Source organism: Mustela erminea, chromosome 2 (genome assembly GCF_009829155.1).
Source record: "Mustela erminea isolate mMusErm1 chromosome 2, mMusErm1.Pri, whole genome shotgun sequence".
Classification (NCBI taxonomy): Eukaryota; Metazoa; Chordata; class Mammalia; order Carnivora; family Mustelidae; genus Mustela; species Mustela erminea.
In genome coordinates, this window is record NC_045615.1 from 75,190,717 (window position 1) to 75,208,528 (window position 17,812).

At 41.4% G+C, this 17,812-nt stretch overlaps 1 protein-coding gene across 3 annotated transcripts in view; it reads left to right on the plus strand.

Moving 5' to 3' along the window:
* The window catches only part of SYNPO2 (synaptopodin 2), a 177,902-nt gene that overhangs the window by 132,229 nt on the left and 27,861 nt on the right, over positions 1 to 17,812 (plus strand). For 2 of the 3 annotated variants that reach the window (XM_032333286.1, XM_032333287.1), the window contains exons 2-4: positions 7,548 to 7,699; positions 11,119 to 11,930; positions 14,362 to 16,544. In XM_032333286.1, the coding sequence (XP_032189177.1) occupies positions 7,548 to 7,699; positions 11,119 to 11,930; positions 14,362 to 16,544 (3,147 nt within the window). The remainder of the gene's footprint in view (positions 1 to 7,547; positions 7,700 to 11,118; positions 11,931 to 14,361; positions 16,545 to 17,812) is intronic. The other variant, XM_032333288.1, reaches the window with a different exon arrangement.

Sequence of the window (17,812 nt, forward strand, 5' to 3'; positions counted from 1 at the left end):
GTATGCAGCCCATGGATTAGGGCCCTCATTGCTGTCAAAGATAGTTATTTACTCCGGGAATCTTTCCAGGGTTGCTACCAGGAATGCTTTTTACTTTTATGGAGACTTGGTCCCTAAGGGTAAAGACAGTCGTCCAAAAGGAAAACTTCCTGCCCAGAGTCTGTACATATATTAGTGACCTGAGCAGTGAAGTTCATAGCCTTCAAACCAAAACTCAACATGAAAATGGGTTATTGAGCTTGAGTTGAGGTACTGAGGATAGAATAACTGAAAAATTCTAGTGTCTGTTTGCATTTGCACTCGTGGTGTGATGTGAATATAGTTTAAGATTTATTGTCACTATTTAGACAAACACTTTGTAAAGTGAGTGCCTTATTCAATTCTTTATGCACTTGAAGAAAAGTCTCATTTCCCCTTTCAGGAATCAAGTACTGTCCTTTCAGAACATTTGCCTGAGATAACAGTGCATGTTGATAATCATCTCCCTTTTTTCCTTACAAATTCTTCACAAACTTCTTATTTCTCTTGCATTGATTTCCTAGTATGTACTCTATAATTGCTTTTCTGAACTGCCTTCTTTGTCCTCAAGTTTTCGTCTCCTTGGCCTGCCCTTCCCCCTTTATTCTTAGCAGATGGTGGCCTCATACCATTTATCTGGTATATGTTTCTGCATCATTTCTTCTGTCTTGAATATTGGAGGCTGTATCCATTTTTTTTTTCTTATCTGTATTTGGCTAGTCACTCCTCTTCTCTCTCTCTTTTTTAAAGATTTTATTTATTTATTTATTTGACACAGAGAGAGAGATCACAAGTGGGCAGAGAGACGTGGGGGAAGCAGGCTCCCTGCTAAGCAGAGAGCCCGATGTGGGCCTTGATCCCAGGACACTGAGATCATGACCTGAGCCAAAGGCAGAGGCTCAACCCACTGAGCCACCCAGGCACCCACCCCTCCTCTCTTAACCTTCTGTGTCTGCCCTTAATTCTAACATTCTGTATCGGTTCTGGGTTCATTCTCAGAAAATAGAAACCTCTCCAGTTGTTTTACTCAGAAATCAATAAGTACTTGAAGAATTGTTGAAAGATCTAGAAAGGCAGGCTTGAAGAAGGGCCTCCAGGAATGACTTCAAACAACTTGGCACATCTGGCTACCCAAGGGACTGGCAACATTTGCCACAATATAGAAGCAGTGGAGTCCAGGTCCTGGCTCTGGGTCTGGGGTCACACACCTCAGCCATGATCTGGGATTAAGAAGCTGCCAGCAAATATGTTGTATCCAGAGTAAAATTGTCTCTCAGATCTGCACCAGCAAAATGGGTGTCTCATAGTCTTAACGTCCCTCTCCACCATACTCAATCCTCAATACAAGTTTTCTTGCAGCTGAGCCCACTGGGTTAGAACTCCATCACACCCTGAGCCCTGGCTGCAGGAGAGTCTGGGATATGCTGTTACCTTCTCAGCCTCTGTGACATTCGAGGCAGACACAAATGAGCTTGGGACACAAGTTGAGCAGTCCATCCAGTACTGCCACGGTCTTCTCCACTGACTTTTGATTTACTCAGTTATTAGTTACAGTTCGTATTTATTTACCACATTCTAGGGATTTTTGCGAGTCTTTTCTTTTCCCCTCCATTTTACTGTTTCAATTTTTGCACTAAGTTCCAGGATGCCTTTTGCTTCCCACGATAAAGATTTTCCTGGGGTTCTTACTGCTTTTATTCAATTGTATTCTGCTCCTTGTTTTCTTTTCCCTTGTCATCCTGAAAATATATTGCTATTTGCTATTGATTTCCAGAAATACTGTACCACCTAAACATGAATTCCTGACATCTCGTGACCTCATCTTTGGTGCTAGGCAACTCACCACCAAAGATGGAGGTTTGGAGTTCAGAATGTGGAGAGCAAATCCTTTTAAAAGTTGGATTAGCTCCTTAATTTCTAAAGCTTAATCTATGATCATCTCCGCCCTTGCTGCGCCTCCCAGTGACCATTCTGACCATTTCTCTGGTCAGCTGAGGAATACACACCTGCCTAGGGCTGTAGTGTGACAGGGGTGAGGGAATGTTTATTGAGTCTCGTCTCAGAGATACAAGGAGGGTTTTGTTGAAGGCCTGATGGGGAGAACTGAGGAGAGATTGGAGCTTCAGCAAGAGCTGCTAGATCATAGACTACTTTCCAATTTCTATCAAAATGTTTTAATTTCTGAAATTTTACTTGTCTGAGACCATCTCCCTCATCCTCTTTTAGTTATCTCCAGGTCCCTGAGACTCCATGTTACGGATTGAGAATAGCCCACATGTGATAGGTTAGACTTATGCTAATTTCCTCTTTCTTTCTAATATATTGTAATAAATAGAGTAGTGGAATCTAAGGAAGAGATTGTCTTGGTTCTGCCACTTACTGTGACATGTTCCAACAGGACTTGTCAATGAGTTACACATGAAAAGGCAATCCCTGAGACAAGATTTAGTTTCACCGACAGCAAGCTGACACAACTGATATGCTATTTACACAAGACAGAATAGTTTAACTACAAAGTTCTGTGTGAATTCAAATCTGATACCCGCTTTCTAGTCAGTTCTGGAAGACTTGGAAACGAAGTGATAATAAAAGAATAGAAAAAGAAACTTTTTGCATTTTGCCAGGGAATTATTAATTCCTAAAACCAAATTAGCATTGGTGAAACTTCTCAGATTTATTCTATGAAATGAAAATAATGTTGAATTTCCCAGAGAAGCTCTAACTTTCCATAGATCAAGAAAGCTTTTTTCTGCTTTTTTTGCAGAAAGCAAAAAAATACAGTCTTTGGTAAATATTTACATTACCAATATCTCTTAGTTCTGTGGTCTGATTAGACTGATTAGACTGCTAATAGGGCATACAGTGTTTTATGGATAGAAACTTCCTATCTGTCTAATGTATTAGATGTGGAATGAAATGTCTAAGGGAATGTTCTCTAGAAAAAGGCCTTGCATTACATGCACATATATGTATGTTGTGTCAAATCACAGTTTGCAAAAGATAACTATACTTGTTTGAATTTTTAACATATTGGGTTATAATATCAAGTATTTTCCAATCTTTAAAAAATATCTTATATATAAATCTTAAAAGAAAAGAAGACAAAACAAAGTCAAATAAAGCAAAATCTGTCTTTCTCAAGTTATGGACTGACTTGGCAAGTTCTTATTTCCTCCCTGACTTTCTTTACAGCCTCTGCTAATTGTTGCTACACTCCACTCTCTCTTTAAGATACATGGTAGGGGTGCCTGGGTGGACAGTTGGTTAAGCGTCCATATCTTGGTTTTGGCTCAGGTCTGATCTCGGGGTTGTGGGGTCAAGCCCGGTGTGGGGCTCCATGCTTAGCTTGGAGTCAGCTTGGGTTTCTCTGCCCCTCTCCCTCTGCCCCTTTCCCCTCTCAAATGAATTTTTTTTTAAAAAGATTCATGGTAGAGAATTCAGACTATTAACTACAGAGTCAATGTGTGTAATGGTTAAAAACACATGCTCTCAAGTCAGATTCCCTGGGTTGAAATTCTGATTCTTGCTGTGTGATTTCAGGCAAAGTACCTAATTTTCTGAGTCACTGTCTTCTTATCTATAAAATGGAAGTAAGGTAGTCCATCTGAACATTCACAAATGGAAATGTACAGATTCTTATTGAAGTTCTATGGGAATAAATGGTATAAGCATATAGAGGGCTTAGCATAGTAAGTGCTCAGTGAAGATAAGCTACTAGTTTTTAAATATTTGTATTGTTATTTCTACCAGGAAACAATAAATAGGATTGTCTTCTTCTGCCTTTCAGTTATAAAATGTGTACTTACTAAGGAAAAGACATATACAACATTTATCTTTAGATTATGATGAATTGATGCCAAATATAGGCATAAAAACTGAAAATAAATCCGGATGTTTTAAAACATCTCATAGACAAAGCACCACCATTTTATAGGTTTTCTTTTTACTTGGCATGTTCATTTCGTGTGTGTGTGTGTGAGCGCACATGTATGGGAAACCCACTCATTTTTATCCATTTGCCCCTTCTCGTGCACATGTAGGAGCTGTATGTGGGTAATGGAACTTAGTACATATTATTTCTAATCTTTTTTAACCATCTAGAGAAATAAAATTCATTAGCTCTATTTTACACTTGAGAAAACTAAAACTCAAAGATGTAATATGACTTACCTAAGTTCAGTCAGCTAGTAATCATTGGAGGCACACAATTGAAACCTCTCTTTCTTCCGAGTTGCCATTCTCTCCCACTGTGTATTTTATGAATCGAGGACTAATGGCCTAAGAGGAAGACTGGTTGATAAATTCACTGAGGGGCACCTGGGTAGCTCAGTGGGTTAAAGCCTCTGCCTTCCACTTAGGTCATGATCCCAGAGTCCTGGGATTGAGCCCCACATCCTGCTTTCTGCCTAGCGGGGAGCCTGCCTCCCCCTCCCCCTCTGCCTGCCTCTCTCTCTCTCTCTCTGTGTGTCAAATAAATAAATAAAAATCTTTTTAAAAAAATTTACTGAGATTTAGCATTGTCAATGCTAGTGATCTGCATATCTAGACTTATTACTGACAGTAGTATTTCATTTTCACAAATAAGAATGTTTTCAGGAATTGGAATTTTTACTCACATACGTAGTAATACACAAATATATACATTTTAAAATACCTGATTACGTGTAATGTAAAGTGAGGATCTTTTGTACGCTAATAAATGAACCATATTGGTAAAGTTGGTGATTGCAAAGGATATGTCTGAGCATAAGACACTGTCATACCATCCTGTTTGTTTTGGTCGTCCTATTAGAAATGGAGGAAGAGTAGTCCTTCAGAAAAACCTTTGTGGCAGGAACAATATCACCACATTTAACATGGTTCTTGAGGAAATTATTTCCTGCTGTTCAGGAATTGCAATTCTGCCGCAATTGATTCTGAACGTTCGCTTCAGAATGTGTGCTCTGAGGAGATGCTAACTACTCCTCTCATGATGCTTTTGCTTATTCGGATACCATTAAAAGTTCCACTTGACTTGTGTTGCTTCCCATCAAGCAACACATGTTTACATGAGAGACAGGTCTGTTAAATTGGAGTTTATTTCTCATCCAAGGATCAATTTTTCATCTTGTTCCACAAACCCATGAAGCTGTTTAAAATTCACACAATGTACTGCCGATAAAAGGGAATCCCCCTCTCCCCACCCCTGAGATTGGGCCTTGAGCGCTACAGGGTATAATGACACAGCTGTCTTACAAACATAAAACCTCTTTGGTCCTTCAAAGGATAAATTTCCTGTCTGTGTTCTAGTACATCTGACTCAATTGAATGAATGGGTTTATGCTTTAAATAATGCTATCATCCACCTCATCTTACCTTATAAAAAATTAAATAAATTTAAGTCACTGAAATGTGACTTAACTCTAACCGTAGCTTAAATGTTCATTGTTGCATATCATTTTATGCTGACTTATTAACAACTCTCTTGTGATTCTTTATCTTAATTATATGCAAGACAAAATGAAACAAATATATTTGGCAGGTAAATAGATATTTTTCAAAATTGGGTGCATATTCTCTTTCTCATTACTTTTATTGCTTCTTATAGCCATGCAAATATTTTGCAATGAACTAGTATGTTCTTCCAAAACAAATAAAAATGAGATAGTTTTGTCAGAAAATGGGAAACCACTGTAAATTATAATTTCTGACAGTCAAAGGACAGACCTTCCCAGAGCAAAATTAACTGAATCACTTTAAATTTCCCTAGTGTCATCATTTTGGCACTTAAAGATATCTTCTACTTTCAAGAGTGCCACTTAACCTGTAAATGCACCTGGAAATAGAAACTTTAACTTGTATTAGCCAACTTGTCGATTATTGAGTAGTGGGCCGCTGTTGGAGGTAAGTTGACATACATTTCATGCCCAGTCAGAAATGAGTCTGGCTATGAAAACATTCTTCAGGAAGTATTGCTGACCAGGCTTTGATCTCTCTGAACTCAGAATCTTGATTTTAATAGTCAGAAAGGGATCATCTTGGTGGAAAATATCTAGAATAGGATCTTAAAGTATGTTAAGTTTCAGATTGTATGACACGTTACATGGTTCATGGGGAACTATTAGACTCACACCATAAAATGACATCTAAACACATTAGTATCAGTTAGGGTCCCAGCAGGAAATTGGTGGCATGCTCAAAGGAGTAATTAAAGATGCTAGAATGCAGGGACTAAAGACAGGTTTAGGTGAACCAACAAATGATAATGAAGTACCTGGAGATAGAAAGTGGGAAGCTATTATTACCGTTAGTCCTGAAGAGGCAAGAAGATGGTATGTGTTACTGGAATATAACAAGACTGAAGGCAAGAGAGAGGGGCAGACGGACAGGAGCTGTGACTCTCGAGATGGAGGAACAGAACCGTTGCCAAACCATGACCCAGCACATTCAGTCAGGAGAACATCTGTCTACCTGATGTCTTATTCTTCTTGCTCTTTGATCTCTTCTTGGGCCTTCCTGTTGACCAAATCCAGTCAGGAATAGTGCACAGGGAGGTCCTCCAATGCAGTCTCTAGGAGCCAGTCCCCCACTGGCACAACGCAGCACCGAGGAGGGAGGAGAATGAACCTGGAAGGGCACAGGGAGAATAATCAGCATAACATTTGGCCATATTCCGAATTATATGGGATATAAACCTCCAAGTGTTCCTCACTAAGGAGCTGGTGAGGGCTCTTTGCCATTATTCTACTCCTCTCAATTTCTCTTTTCCAGGTTCTGAAAGTTCTCTGTTAGGTTTTTATTCAGTTTTTGTTCCATGTCATTCTGGGCAAGAATATGAGGCAATGGTTATAGCAGGGATGTTTTTGTTATTTGCAAAATCATCCTTTTTTTTCTTTCCTTTTTGCTAAACATTGCTTTGTACCAAGACTTGAATAGTTGACTTCAATACAGGATTTTTCTCTTGGACATAATTCTTAGTATCCTGGCTGCCTAACTTCCCCATTACGCTGGGATGGCTTTCACTAGTTCACTTAGCTGTACATCTCTTTCCTTACACTGTCCTGCCTTACAGCTCCTTCTTACAGCCAGCGTTCAGCCCATCTCCTCAATAGGAAAGGCTTTTCACACTTTTTTGAATGTGAGAGGTCACTCTCTGACTGGGGTCAACCTTCACAGTGTGACAGTTATTTTCAATGTAAACTCCATTATTTTAACATGTCTGCCCTCACTTTTTTCTATTCTTTATTTCTTTGATTCCAGTTCCTTTACTATAGATTTGCTTTCCTTTTCCATTCACCTACAATGCTATGAATTAAATGTTGACATGATGGTGCATTATACATTGTGTGTGTGAGAGGGGTAAGAGGGGTTTAAGTGGTCTTCTAGGTCAACGGTTGGATTAAAAACCAGGGCTGATTTTATAGATTACAGAACTGTTTAACTCCCAAATAAATGTTTCTCAGAGATGGTGGTATGGTTTTTTGTGTTTTGTTTTTGTTTTTACAAATGATATGATTCTAAGTCTTCCTTTCTTTTTTCACTCCACTCAGATCCGAAGCCAAAGCAAAGCCTCTGGGTCTGGGCTCTGTGAGGGAGATGAAGTCGTCTCCATCAATGGCAACCCCTGTGCGGACCTCACCTACCCCCAAGTCATCAAGCTCATGGAGAGCATAAGGGACTCTCTCCAAATGCTTATCAAAAGGTACAGAAGATTTGTTGGGGTATATATTTTCTTTTGAAAGAGAAAAAATAGATCCCTATCTTTTAGATAGGAATGACTATAGCTTTTACTAAATGTATCATTTGTCATTTATGGGGAAATTGGGGTTGCTCTGTGGAAGGTTAGTACAGTTAAACAGAAGAACCACCGTGTTTGAGAAATGGCAGTTAATTTTCTGGTTAATTGAGAATTAACTTGAAAATTTTTGTATCATGAGCTTTGTTGAAAATCTCAAGTATTTTAGACAAGTGCCTTAGAAAGCTCATTATGTTGGACATAATTTAATACTTCTAGGTCAAGATTTTGCGGTGCATCAGGATCACTACCTTATTCACCGATGAGTTAAAAATGTTTAATTTAACTTCAGAGAACAGACTGAAGGTTACCAGTGGGGGGATGGTAGTGGGTGGTGGTGGAGGGGGAGATGGGTGATGGGGATTGAGGAGTGCACTTGTCGTGCTGAGCACTGGCTGTGTATGGAAGTGTTGAATCACTGCTTTGTACACCTGAAACTAATATTACACTGCATGTTAACTGTACTGGAATTAAAAATTTAAAAAAGAACAGCAATCAATTCCATTAAAAAATGTTTGTTAAACTATTACCCTGTACAATAATTTTTTTTTATAGAAAGAGAATGCCTAGAGAAGGAAAAGAACCACATAAAACCCTAAAAGCAGCTCGATTTCTGCTTGTCAGGACCTCTAGCAAAATCATTTGTGTATGGAAAAAAGCAGATGGATAGAATATAGGTTTGGGACTACTAATGGAAATCATTGTTAATTCGATCTCCCCAAATACCACCCTCCCTACCTAATTGCTTAAAAATGCAGTAGTAAACTTTAAACATTAAAACAAAAGAAAACAACAAGGGCAATCACAAAAATGTGACAGCATCCACATTTTTACAGCCCTGTGCAAATCACAGGACCCTGTACAAACCCATACTGACTTTGCGAGTGAGCCTCTGACCATGACACTGTAATGAATCCAGAAAGGAAAGTTCTGGCTTCCTGGAGAGCAGCCTTCGGGAGGATGCCAGAGGACAATCTCACACAGAATTGAAAGCCCTCCAGGTTTTGTCTTAACTCTGTGGTTGAACGATGTGCAGCATCACCCCTCTGATAATCATTCACTATTGATTCCATTTCACACATGAACTCGACATGGCCATGATCTTGTGAAAATAAAAGAAATGTAGCACTATTCTTAGACTCTCCCATCTAAATACTTACCCATCAAGCCCAATGTTTAAGCCTTCAGGATCCTACTTCATTAAGAAGCCGCCATTTGCTTTTAAAAGCAAACTAACAGGAGTCTTGCCAAGTGTGGATGGGGTGTTTGCCATTATCGTGCATAAATCTCTGAGGTATTTGAAGACTTCCATCTTTGTTAAAGGTTTAATCACATCCCCAAAAGGGGGAAAACCTTCTCTAATTTATTCCCTTCTTAGTGTCTTTACTCTTTTAACGAGGCCAATTTCTTAGGAACGTACTTGTGGTCTGGGACATTCCCTGCTAGTTCTTGTTTTGATTACAATGACTATCACTGGGAAAATCCTTGGTGATTTAAAGCTGAATGTTAGGTACATGTTTACTTTCAGAAATAAATGAATTAGCTCTCTGTTACTTTCAATAACTGGAGATATGATGATGATGATTTTCTCTTAAGTATTTGGACTTTGCAAAATAAATAATTAATGGATGAGATTGAAATGGAATCTCAAATTAAAATTAGCCAAAAGACCATCATCATCACCACTACCATCACCATTCTGGGTATCTGAACATTGTACCTATGTAGACTGAAAGGAAATGAGCATTTTAAGATACAACTCTCTAACCTTTAGAGCTTTTATGATTTGTATTCCTGTATATCTGTTTTACTTCTGCTACCAGTAAATGTTAACATTTATATGGTCCATTTGCCTGTATTACACTCTGTAAGACTGGAAAAAGTTCAAATGACTCTCTTCTCAGCTTCATAATTGATTGCTAACATAATTCAAAGTGATTTAATCTACTTCCATCTGAGGCCTTCCTAAATTAAAACTCTGTGACCTTTTGGTGCCATCAAATTTGGTTGCATAGAGTGTATTAATCATTTCCTATATAAGAAAGATCTAATTTGCTATCATCATGTTTTTAAAATGCTATAATTTTTTTTAATTATCAGGAAGCTTTACAGATTACTTCCTTAGAGAAAGCTGCATTTCATTTGACTATTAGTTTTTTTCTTATTGTTTTGCTTAGTTTTGCTTTACTAATTGCAGACAAAAGCAAAGTTAGGAGCGATTATTTTGAACATTTGTCAGAAATGCCATCAGACAGATTCTAAGGTATATTCCTTGGGGTAGCCCCTTGAGTAGGGTTCATTCACCCTCATCAAATGATAATCTGGCATTAATCAGGGGGCATTCTGAGGAGGAGGAAAGGGGCAGAGATAGACACTGCTGCTTAAAAAAAAAAAAAAAAAACTTACACATGTGAGACATGAAGGCATCCCCTACAGCTGTTCTGCAAGTGATGCTTCTCTTCTAAAAGCAGTTTGAGTTTAAATTAGAGCTTTAGCAAGAAGTTGTTTGACACTTAAACTGGCATTGCTTCTTGCAAACCCAGGTTTGCAAAACCAGCTGGCAATGGCTAAGGTCAAAAGCAAAGGATGGTAGTGAGCAGAGCTGGGCTTCTTAGTTGACAGATAAAGGAATGGTATGACTTCAGAGATCCTATAAGGAAATGCTCCAAGAGACAGGTTCAAATGGGAGAAGGGGAGACATCTCCGATTATAAATACCCCATGACTCAATGATTCATTGCAGCATGGAAAGGATTTCTCTTTACACAAGAGTACTGGGCTGGGGTCCATTTATTACAAAACACATGCTCCCTGGAGCTTGAAAAACAGCTTCTATTTCATTCCTTTCAAGAAAGCACAGCCTCTAAAAGGACTACTTGAATTATCTGTATATTAATATTACTCTGAAGTTGCTGAATATGTTTACATGACTTTACAATGTTCAGACCTATACTTCATCAGTAAGACATTGAAATGCTTTGTCATATTAGAACAAACATGGTTATTTGAAAACACCCAAATAATTACAGATAAAGGACATCCATGTAGCTATAACCTGTGCTTTTAAAAAATCAAAGCTGAATTTAGGGTAGATTTAGATTCCATAATCTTTTGTAAGCATTTTTGCTTTGCTTTAAAAAAAAGTTTATTTGGAAGATCTTTAAATAATAATATCAACATGCTGCCAACTTCTGTTCTCAAATATGTTGCACTTGACATTTAAGAGGAAATATTTTGACTGTATCATGTATCCTAAAAGTGTCAGAAAGTTCTTTGGCAGGTGTAACACTCTGATTTAACCTTCTGGACTGATTTTCCTGTGCGCAGACCATCCAGTGGAGTAAATGAGAGTTCCATCTCTGAAACGGAAAACAAAACCCCTGAGCATCTCACCCATGAGGGGCCCGTGGAAAGTACCATCCTGCAAATTCAACCAGCCACAAAGAACCAGAACAGAGAGCTGTACGTTGCCTCGGTCAGGAGTGGGGCTCCTCTAGCTGGGGACCAAGGGAGTGGTCCTGGTTTTTCTGGGAGCATACAAGAAGAAACAGGCCTGAGCTACCATGTCGCTCCCCATATGCCTGACTCCCAAACAGGACACTTAGCAGAGGAGATCATCTTAAGGGAGAAGCCAGAAGTCGGGCAGCCAGGCCCTGTGGTTGAACTACAACTGTCCCTTTCACAAGAGAGACACAAGGTCACGAATGTCCCCGTGGTGGCTCTCCTGGGAGCTGAAAAATCCAAGTCTCCTGACCCAGATCCTCATGTACAACACTGCGGAATTGTCCACATAAATTCAGTCCCCACGAGGGAGAAAGGGGAGCCTTCTCTGAGGTCCAGCAAGATAATCCAGCTCTCCAGTGGCAAAGAGTTAAAAGTGACCCGGGGATGTGAAGCAGGAGACGTGGGGCTGCCCCAAGTGGAAGTGATACTCGACTGCTTGGACAGGCAGAAGACGGAAGAGTGCAGGCTTCAGGCAGGAAAGGGGTGTGTGGATTCTCCAGTGGAAGGAGGGCAGTCAGAAGCACCTCCTTCTCTGGTATCCTTTGCAGTCTCATCAGAAGGCACAGAGCAGGGAGAAGATCCACGCTCGGAAAGGGATCACAGCAGACCTCACAAGCACCGAGCGCGCCACGCACGTAAGTCCTGCCCAGGGCCACTGCTGGGCTATTGGAAGGGGCCTGAGAGCTTAAAGGGCATTTCGCTGCTGCTTCATTTACATGGGTTTTTTTCTTTTTTTCTTTTTAAGACTTTTCTTATGTCTTTCTCTGTGGTTAAAAAAAAATAAATTAATGCACAGAATAACAAATGGGAAATTGTGGAGAACACCAATTTCTGAAATGGAGGCAATAAGTTTGAAGTTTGTCGTAGATTTGAAGGTATTTAAGGCATTTTCTTTGATCCCCAGAGGCACAGGAGCTGTTCAAGAAAATGATATGGTTAATGTGTCCCTTTGACTTGTCTCAGAATGTTGTCAGATTTCAGGTAAAATTGCAGAAAAGAGTATTTGAAGTCGGGTGGACTCCAAGTTTAAATGTCAAAAACGGTTGAGTGTGCTGCTGAGAGGTGTCTTGAAAATAGAGGCTCCACTACTGACACTAAAAGCAGATCTTCATTTTGGAAAAAAAAAAAATCATTGTGCAGCTTGATGATGCTTGCAGAAGTGAGTTTGACAGACAAGGACATGTGGAATACTGAGCAGTTACATGATCCTCTCGGCTTTGTATGTCTTCACTCGACTGCAAAGCATTTCATCTACCTTCTAGACACATGGGTCAGTCTCCCAGACCCTGTGGAGGCATTTAAGTGTCCCCAAATGTAAAATATATTTACATTCAAGGCTCTTTATGGTGTTTTGTTTTCTCTAGGGGAGTGACTAGAGAAAGGAGAATGAAGATAAGGATGTCAGTTAGGTTGTATGATTTTTGTTCTTTTCTCGTTCTCTCTCTCTTTTTTTTCCTTTTTAAAACAAATTTTAGAATTTCATTTGAGGAGGTAGAAGCTGACTAGCAAAAGCACTTGAAGGTAGGAATGATATACAACGGTAATGAACTCAAAGTACTATATTAAATCTTCTAACCTCTCATTATTCCCTTCCAAGCATATTTTTAGCAGAAGCATTTGTAGTTTTATTGGCAAGTGCTGTTAATCGTCCTTATACTTGAAGCATCTGTACCCACCTTCACATTTATGGCATATTAAGTGTATTAAGTATTAACTCACATACTTTACATGTTGGCTGTGAAGTAAGCAACAACTGTGCAACTGTGACTGTCAATTTAATAGTAAGTTGTATAACACTAGTCAAAAAAAAGGAGTTACATTCAGTAATGAATTTGCTTTTAACAGTTTCCTCTAAATAAAATCCAAATGCCAGGGAATATCTAATTTTGTCATAAAGCCATTCACTCTGATTCTATTTTATTAAAAAAAAAAAAAAAACAGAATCATGAGTCCGATTTTTTTCCCAGGGACAAAAAACCCCCCTAATTTTCAATCATAAAATATTCAAGAAGTTTTTCCGAAATTTCCAGTTAACTATTTTGAAGAATTCGAAACTTGCTTGTGAATCATGTTCATTATCATTAAATATATGATGACAATTAGCTAATGCTATACATTAGTTTGCCACCAATTTGTTTTCTTGTAACAATAATGATAAAGGAAAAAATTAAATATGAATGTTACTTTAAAACTGTCAAACTCTCATTTTAAATGACTTAAGTTCTGCATCAGCTTTTACCCAGAGTTAAGAGGTCACTAGTCTCATAATTTTTAAATATCCCCAAGATTTACATTTATTCTTGCTGTGATTGAAGTACTTATATTTCAAAATAGCAATCCATTTCAAACAAATTTATGTAGACAGCTTTGTAGATTGAATTTCTTACATGTATTCACAATGATCCAGTGTTCCAAATCATTAGCAATCACTTATTCAGTGCCTTCAATTATTATTCATTCAGTTTTTTGAATTTATATTGATCCATTCACCATGAATACAAGGACTTCGGGGAGATGTCAAAGTTTAAGAAAAGAAGAGAAGAAAACTTAAATATTTAAATTCATTACACAGAAGAATTTCTTGCCCCCCCTCCACTCCCACTTTTAAAAAATGCTTGGATACAGTTTTATATTGACATTTTATTATTTAAATACGGAAGTACAAGGTATGTCTTACCTTGTTTTTCAGAAAATACTCTGTCCTCAAATTATTTCCTTTTTGGTTTTGATTATATCGTATTGACTGACATTTACTAGCTAGCGCTTATTGTCAAGGTATTAAGATCCATGTGCTACATATACTCCAATCACCATACATAAAAATGTATTTATATGACCAAGTGAAACAGAAGCATTGTGTAGAATTATATATATCTTGTAGATCATCATAAAAGTATACATTTTAAAAGAAATAAGGAGAAATGAGTTCGATTGCTTCAAAACTTAGGGGCTGATTGTAAACATGTTTTTTCCATATTTACTTTCCCCCAGGAGAATTGATTTCTGGGTTGCTATGAGGGCTTCTTGGAATTCATCAACTCAGTATAATTTCTGTACTTTCCCTAGGGCTCAGGAGGAGTGAAAGCCTATCAGAAAAGCAGGTGAAAGAAGCGAAATCTAAATGCAAAAGCATTGCGCTCCTTCTTACAGACGCCCCCAACCCCAACTCCAAGGGGGTGTTGATGTTTAAGAAGCGCCGTAGGCGGGCCAAGAAGTACACCCTAGTCAGCTACGGCACTGGCGAACTTGAGCGCGAGGCCGACGAGGAGGAAGAAGGTGACAGAGAGGATACTTGCGAAGTAGCATTTCTGGGCACGAGCGAATCGGAGGTGGATGAAGAGTTATCGTCTGACGTTGACGACAGCGCACAAGTGGTGAACTTTGACTGGGATTCGGGACTCGTGGACATCGAAAAGAAGCTGAACAGAGGGGACAAGATGGAGATGTTGCCGGACACCTCAGGCAAGGGCGCCCTCATGTTTGCCAAGAGGAGGGAGCGAATGGATCAGATCGCGGCCCAAAAAGAGGAGGAGAGGGTGGGGGGAATGCCCGGCAGAGAACCCGAAGCTGCGCAGACGGACGGCCTGAGAACCGTGGCTTCCTACCAAAGGAAGGAGGAAGAATCGGTCCGAACGCAGAGCTCCGTGAGCAGAAGCTACATCGAGGTGAGCCACGGTCACGGCCACGTGCCCCAACAGAACGGCTTCAGTGGGGCGTGTGAAACCGCAGACGCACCGAGGATGATCCCTATGAACAGAACAGCCAAACCCTTCCCGGGGTCTGCGAACCAGCTCGCGACCCCCTTCTCCCCAACCCGGAACGTGGCCAGTCCCATGGCGGACTTCCCGGCGCCTCCGCCCTATTCCGCGGTCACGCCTCCGCCTGAAGCCTTCTCCAGAGCCGTGTCGAGTCCCCTAGCGGGCCCCGCGCAGCCTCCTCCGTGGCCCCAGCCCGCCCCGTGGGCCCAGCCGGCCTTCTACGACGCCTCGGAGCGCCTAGCTTCCCGGGATGAAAGGATCGCGGTGCCGGCCAAGAGAACAGGGATACTGCAGGAGGCCAAAAGGAGAAGCACGACGAAGCCCATGTTCACCTTCAAAGAGCCCAAAGTAAGCCCAAATCCCGAACTCTTGTCCCTTCTTCAAAATTCGGAGGGCAAAAAGGGCACGGGAGCTGGAGGCGATTCCGGACCCGAAGAAGACTACCTCAGTTTAGGGGCCGAGGCCTGTAATTTCATGCAGAGCTCCTCTGCGAAACAAAAGACTCCGCCTCCGGTGGCTCCGAAGCCCGCAGTCAAGTCCTCGCCCTCCCAACCGGTAACTCCAGTCTCTCCGGTCTGGTCCCCAGGAGCGGCTCCAACCCAACCTCCTGCCTTCCCCGCGTCCAGCCCGTCGCAGGGCACCGTTGTGTCCTCCATCAAAATAGCCCAGCCTTCCTACGCTCCGGCTCGGCCCGCGAGTGCTCTGACCCTGGCCGGTCCCTTCAAAGGACCACAAGCAGCGGTAGCCAGTCCCAACTACACACCCAAGCCAGCGGCTCCCACACCACCAGTAAACGCTGCTCACGCTGCTGCAGCAGGACCATCTAATGAGCTTCCAGGAATGAGTGGGAAAGGAGCCCAGCTCTTTGCTAAGAGGCAGTCGAGGATGGAGAAGTACGTGGTGGATTCAGACACGGTGCAGGCCCATGCCGCTCGCGCCCAGTCTCCCACTCCGTCTCTACCGGCCGGCTGGAAGTACTCCTCCAACGTCCGAGCCCCTCCTCCTGTGGCCTACAATCCGATCCACTCCCCCTCCTACCCTCTGGCCGCTCTCAAGTCTCAGCCATCAGCCCCACAGACGTCCAAGACAAGCAAGAAAAAGGGCAAAAAACCCCTCAATGCTTTGGATGTCATGAAGCACCAACCGTATCAGCTAAACGCATCCTTGTTTACTTTCCAACCTCCAGATGCGAAGGATGGCCTCCCCCAAAAGTCATCCGCCAAGGTCAGCCCGGTGCCGGGCATGAAGCAAGCTCTCCCTCCCCGGCCTGTGAACCCTGGCTCGCCCACTACTGCGCAGGCGTCTTCCGTGTACTCGGCGCCGGCATACAGCTCTCAGCCCGCCTTCTTTGCAGAGGCAGCCTCACCCATCAGCGCGTCCCCAGTGCCCGTGGGCATTCCCGCCTCCCCGAAGCAAGAATCAGCCTCTGCGTCTTACTTTGTGGCGCCGAGGCCGAAGTTCTCAGCCAAGAAAAGTGGTGTCCCAGTTCAGGTGTGGAAACCATCTATCGCGGAAGAGTAATCTTGTAGCCGAAGCTGAGTGTCCACTTTGTTTGAAACAAGCTGTTTGCAGTGTTGCTCCAGTCCCGGAGAATGCCTAGCGAGTCCTCAACTTACTTAGAATTTCAGATGTCACTTCCCAATCTGGGTCCAAGGAGCGTAATATTTTTAATGAGTCAAAAATCTAACTCAGATTGACTTAAAACATATTTACCTTTTTCGCAAAAATAGGGGAGCACCCCAAAATAGACTTGTGCTATTATATTAAGTAAGCAGGATGCTTAGGATTTACGCTTTAGTCCCAAGAAAGACAGTGATCAGTGTTAGCAGACAGTGCACACAGCCTTTGTGTAGCGTACCAGCTACTGTGCTCCTGTGGTGAAGAGGTTCAGATGCAGGAAGAAGATACATGTATCGACTGAGAGTTCCTTTTTAGGTAGTGCCTTATCTCTATAACGGGTGTGAAGAGATAAAACATTTATTGAGGACAGGGATCAGCTCTGGTCTGTCAACCTCAGCCACCTGTTTGATAGTGCAGAGGACGACTCTGGGGATTGTTGAAATGTACATATTTAGTAAGAAGGGTAAGGAAGAGGGTGTCAGTGATAACTGAGCACTAATTATGTATTAGGTTCTTCACCAGATGTTTTCTATGTATTAACTCATTTCAGAAGACTCCCTTAAAGTAAATGAGACAGGGCAAGAAGGCTAATTATCCTTAGAGACCGATTTCCATCTTCTCTTCCCAATTACTTAAGAAACGAAGCAAGTGTTATCTCCGATTGCCCCTGAAAAGTGTAAGTTTGTGTTCCTCAGCCAGGGCAAGTGGTAGAGCACAGTATAAAGGAATAACATAAAAAAGGGTGAGCAGGTTGCAGATAAAGGTAGCTAGGATTATTATTTTCCCTTGGGAAAGCACGCGATTGAGGCGTGAAGGGTTTCCGACTGCAGGGGCTGATTGTGAAGCACGAGGAACCCCGCATGTGTGGAGGCCATAGGGTGAGAACACACAATTACTAGCATCATTTCTGAGTGACCTCACAGATGGCTTTCCTTGTGTTTGTTTTGCTTTCCGCCTACTGTTTCCCCCACTGTTCCTTGCAATTTGATTCTCTCAGCTTCACTTTGTGATTTTTGTGTGATGGACCAGGAGGATTCAGGCAAGGTTACCTTGTAAATTTGGATTGGTCACACACCATGCCGTCATCCAGCTGGCGATGAAGTTAAAAATGTTACTGACAGTAAACCTGAAGACCTTTC